Genomic DNA, 6,000 nt, shown 5'->3' with positions numbered 1-6,000 from the left:
TTGCTACCTTACCAAAACATGTCCCTTCAGAATAAAATGATCAGTCCCTTCAGGGCAATAATATTGCTGCCTTCCCAAAAAGGTCATTCCTTTAGGATATAAAAGTTTGTCACTTCAAGACAAAATGGTCGGTCCTTTCAGGACAATGATATTGTTGCCAGGCAAAATTTGTTCAATGGTCCCAGCACAGATGTACCACAAGGATGCACCACTGGTTCACACTATGTTTTGAAAATTTAAATAGCTAACAATAGATCAATTCAAAGTGGAAAAAAAATATTTTGCTTTATTAAGGATAAAAAGACATATATTTCCATTTCTCTGGAATTCAAAGATAACAGTTGGGAAATAAAAAGTTATTGCCAGTGGAATATATAGAGTTGACCAGCAGAATGAAAAGTATTTGGAAATTATAGACAAGAATATTTCAATAAGAAATATGAACACATTAAATGCCTGAAATGCTAACATTTTGAAATCATTGTTTGATGGTGAAATGTACACTGTCATAATTGATAACTTACATAATATTATTTTTAATTATACTCAACAATTTAATGAACATGATTTTATTTACATATTATTTACTACAAGATATGCTTGAACTGTTCTTGGTACATATCATCCACTACAAGACATGCTTAAACTATTCTTGGTACATATTATCCACTACAAGACATTCTTGAACTGTTCTTGGTACATATTTAATAAAATGTCGGCTGAAACTAAAGATGTCATTAACAGAATTTACTAGCAGTAAGCTTTAATCGTATCATCATGCAGTTTGTGAGTTACCAAGGCTTGTAAATTATCCACCAAAAATGATATTGAAGAAGTCATAAAGATAATCATTCCAGTTTCTTTTAGACTACCTCATAACACTTATACAGTAAGAATTTATTTGGTACTTTTGACCACTCCGGTGGCCTAAGTGACTGAAGTGTCAGTCTGAGATGCGAGAGGTCATGGGTTCAAATGCCCAGCTGAGTCATGCCATGTCTTATAAAATTAGTACAAACAGCTGTCTTGTTTTGTGCTCGGCATTAAGAGGTTAGTGTAAGGACTGGTTGGCCTGGTGTGAAGATGCTACATGTCTATGGCATGATTCCCCAGTGCTAGACATCATTATAAACTGCCAAACAGCAGACATCATAGTGATATGACTAAAAAATTTAAAACTACATTAAAAATCCAAAACACACAAACACACATTTGTTACTTTTATGGCAAATTTGTTACTCAACAGTAACAATCTTTATTAAACATAAAAGAAAAAAAAAAAGGCTTTCAATAAATGGAAAGTTATTTTCCTCTCATTCTCTCAAAAAAAGATCTCTACTAAGAAAGCCAGATACAGATACCTCAACAACCAAACTGACAACAGGTAAAGTACCCATTTTGTAGAAAACAGATTTTGTTGTTGGTTAAAACAATATGTTTGGTGAATTTAAAAACCAAATCTTAAATTATGTAATAACATGAATAAAGCAAGGCCTATTTTAATTCCTTGTGGGTTTTACAAGCCTCAGATACACCTGAATAAAGTCAAGCAGGGTAATTTCATAATCTTCAATTTATTTACTAAACCTGACAACAAAATATTTATTTTCTTTGATTTTCATGTCCTGTATTTAATCCCCTACTAACAAAATAACATATGAACTCTTTTTGTGATGCTAGGTTATTAGGTGCATACATTATATTTTTTAACTTATTAATATTAAATTCTATGAAAAATGAATTAGTGACCCCATGATCCACATGGGTTATCCCCCTTTAACATCATTTGCAAAGTCCCTTATCAGTCCAAGCAGAAGCTCCCTCTGTACTTGGCTGCCAATGAATTTGGTAAGTGCCTCTATAGCGCTGCTTCCAACCAGCTCCTGAATTTTCTCCACCAATTTCTTTTTATCTGCATCGGACAGGTTTTTAAGTACAGCCACCATTGACTTATAGTCATCTGATTTTAAGTACCCCACAACTGAACCTAGATAAATATAAAGTACAAAGAGCTTGATTATTATATTTACAGAGAATGTATGATGTATGCAACAACTTGATTACAATATTTACTTAGTATACATAATGTATGTAAGAACTTCATTATTATATTTACCTAGTATGTATAATGTATGTGCGTGTATGTGTGTGATTTGGATTTTTAACACAGCTTTTTCAGTCATATCACTATGATGTCTGCAGTGTGACAGTTTATAGTGATGTCAAGCACTGGGGCATCATGCAACAGACATGTAGCACAATGTCCCACCCAGTCACATTATCCTGACACCAGGTTGACCAGTCCTAACACTAACCTCTTAATGATGAGCATCAAACGAGGCAGATGTTAGTACCATTTTTGTAAGTCTTCGGTATGACTCGGCCAGGGATCGAACCCACGACCTAATGCATCCAAGGTGGATGCTTTAACCACTAGGCCGCTGGAGCGATATGTATGTAGAATGTAAGAACATGGTTGCTATATTTACTTAGTATGTATAATATATATAAGAACTTGATTACTACATTTACCTAGTATGTATAATGTAAGAACATGATTGCTACATTTACCTAGTATGTAGAATGTAAGAACATGATTGCTATATTTACCTAGTATGTAGAATGTATATAAGAACTTGATTACTACATTTACCTAGTATGTAGGATGTAAGAACTTGGTTGCTATATTTACCTAGTATCTACAATATATATAAGAACTCGATTACTACATTTACCTAGTATCTACAATGTACATAAGAACTTGATTACTACATCTACCTAGTATATATAAGGTATATAAGAACTTGATATTCTATTTACCTAGTATGCATAATGTAAAACTGTGATACTACATTTATCTAGTATGTATAATGTATATAAGAACTTGATTACTACATGTACCTAATATATATAATGTATATAAGAACTTGATATTCTATTTACCTAGTATGTATAATGTAAAACTGTGACACTACATTTATCTAGTATGTATAATGCATATAAGAACTTGATTACTACATTTACCTAGTATCTACAATGTATATAAGAACTTGATTACTACATTTACCTAGTATATACAATGTATATAAGAACTTGATTACAACATTTACCTAGTATGTATAATGCATATAAGAACTTGATTACTACATTTACCTAGTATATACAATGTATATAAGAACTTGATTACTACATTTACCTAGTATATACAATGTATATAAGAACTTGATTACAAAATTTACCTAGTATGTATAATGTATATAAGAACTTGATTACTACATTTACCTAGTATATACAATGTATATAAGAACTTGATTACAACATTTACCTAGTATGTATAATGTATATAAGAACTTGATTACTACATTTACCTAGTATATACAATGTATATAAGAACTTGATTACTACATTTACCTAGTATATACAATGTATATAAGAACTTGATTACAAAATTTACCTAGTATGTATAATGTATATAAGAACTTGATTACTACATTTACCTAGTATATACAATGTATATAAGAACTTGATTACAACATTTACCTAGTATGTATAATGTATATAAGAACTTGATTACTACATTTACCTAGTATATACAATGTATATAAGAACTTGATTACTACATTTACCTAGTATATACAATGTATATAAGAACTTGATTACAAAATTTACCTAGTATGTATAATGTATATAAGAACTTGATTACTACATTTACCTAGTATCTACAATGTATACAAGAACCAGATTACTACATGTACCTAGTATATATAATGTATTTATGAACTTGATATTCTATTTACCTAGTATGTATAATGTAAGAATGTGATACTACATTTACGTAGTATCTACAATGTATATAAGAACTTGATATTGCAGTTACCTAGTATGTATAATGTATATAAGAACTTGATTACTACACTTACCTAGCATGTATAATGTAAGAATGTGATACTACATTTACCTAGTCTATATGATGTATATAAGAACTTGATATTACATTTACCTAGTATGTATAATGCATATATGAACCTGATTACTACATTTACCTAATATGTAGAATGTAAGAACGTGATTGCTATATTTACCTAGTATGTACCATATATATATTCAATCACAAACATCATGGACCAAGGTCATCTGTCATAGTTTGATCAGGGTCAATGCAGTTTGCTGGGAACTATCACTGATAGAGCATTTTATTGAAAGCAATAGGAAATTATTTTAGGACATATAAATTTCAAAATGAAATATTACTTCAAATTTTGTTTGGGAGTCGCAATAGCTCAGATAGTACTGAATCAGATTTGCAATCTATGGGTCACAGGTTTGATAACTTCTCAGGCCAGCCTGTGTCAGTTGTCAGTGTGTGTCTTGTGTAGGGTATTTAGCCATGATATATCCAATAATATGTTGAATGACCATGATATAGTTAATAATGTGTTGAATGGCCAGGATAAGGTCAATAATGTGTTGAATGGCCATGATATAGTAAATAATGTGTTGAATGGCCATGATATAGTAAATAATGTGTTGAATGGCCATGATATAGTAAATAATGTGTTGAATGGATATGATATAGTTAATAATGTGTTGAATGGACATGATATAGTTAATAATGTGTTGAATGGCCAGGATAAGGTCAATAATGTGTTGAATGGCCATGATATAGTTAATAATGTGTTGAATGGATATGATATAGTAAATAATGTGTTGAATGGCCATGATATAGTAAATAATGTGTTGAATGGCCATGATATAGTAAATAATGTGTTGAATGGCCATGATATAGTAAATAATGTGTTGAATGGCCATGATATAGTAAATAATGTGTTGAATGGATATGATATAGTTAATAATGTGTTGAATGGACATGATATAGTTAATAATGTGTTGAATGGCCAGGATAAGGTCAATAATGTGTTGAATGGCCATGATATAGTTAATAATGTGTTGAATGGATATGATATAGTAAATAATGTGTTGAATGGCCATGATATAGTAAATAATGTGTTGAATGGCCATGATATAATAAATAATGTGTTGAATGGATATGATATAGTTAATAATGTGTTGAATGGACATGATATAGTTAATAATGTGTTGAATGGCCAGGATAAGGTCAATAATGTGTTGAATGGCCATGATATAGTTAATAATGTGTTGAATGGATATGATATAGTAAATAATGTGTTGAATGGCCATGATATAGTAAATAATGTGTTGAATGGCCATGATATAGTAAATAATGTGTTGAATGGCCATGATATAGTAAATAATGTGTTGAATGGCCATGATATAGTAAATAATGTGTTGAATGGATATGATATAGTTAATAATGTGTTGAATGGACATGATATAGTTAATAATGTGTTGAATGGCCAGGATAAGGTCAATAATGTGTTGAATGGCCATGATATAGTTAATAATGTGTTGAATGGATATGATATAGTAAATAATGTGTTGAATGGCCATGATATAGTAAATAATGTGTTGAATGGCCATGATATAATAAATAATGTGTTGAATGGATATGATATAGTTAATAATGTGTTGAATGGACATGATATAGTTAATAATGTGTTGAATGGCCAGGATAAGGTCAATAATGTGTTGAATGGCCATGATATAGTTAATAATGTGTTGAATGGATATGATATAGTAAATAATGTGTTGAATGGCCATGATATAGTAAATAATGTGTTGAATGGCCATGATATAGTAAATAATGTGTTGAATGGCCATGATATAGTAAATAATGTGTTGAATGGCCATGATATAGTAAATAATGTGTTGAATGGCCATGATATAGTAAATAATGTGTTGAATGGCCATGATATACCAAATAATGTGTTGAATGGATATGATATAGTTAATAATGTGTTGAATGGACATGATATAGTTAATAATGTGTTGAATGGCCATGATATAGTAAATAATGTGTTGAATGGCCATGATATAGTAAATAATGTGTTGAATGGCCATGATATAGTAAATAATGTGTTG

At 30.3% G+C, this 6,000-nt stretch overlaps 1 protein-coding gene across 5 annotated transcripts in view; it reads right to left on the bottom strand.

The window, feature by feature from the left end:
- Window positions 1-259: 259 nt before the first annotated feature.
- The window catches only part of LOC149800821 (uncharacterized), a 42,032-nt gene continuing 36,291 nt past the window's right edge, over window positions 260-6,000 (bottom strand). For all 5 annotated transcript variants that reach the window (XM_089954821.1, XM_089954818.1, XM_089954817.1 and 2 more), the window contains exon 4: window positions 260-1,987. In XM_089954821.1, the coding sequence (XP_089810947.1) occupies window positions 1,767-1,987 (221 nt within the window). In that variant the 3' untranslated portion in view covers window positions 260-1,766. The remainder of the gene's footprint in view (window positions 1,988-6,000) is intronic.

The sequence above is a fragment of the Sinohyriopsis cumingii genome, chromosome 4 (genome assembly GCF_028554795.1).
Source record: "Sinohyriopsis cumingii isolate HCF-2022 chromosome 4, ASM2855479v2, whole genome shotgun sequence".
NCBI classification, from domain to species: Eukaryota; Metazoa; Mollusca; class Bivalvia; order Unionida; family Unionidae; genus Sinohyriopsis; species Sinohyriopsis cumingii.
This window is presented reverse-complemented; position numbering and strand designations above follow the sequence as displayed.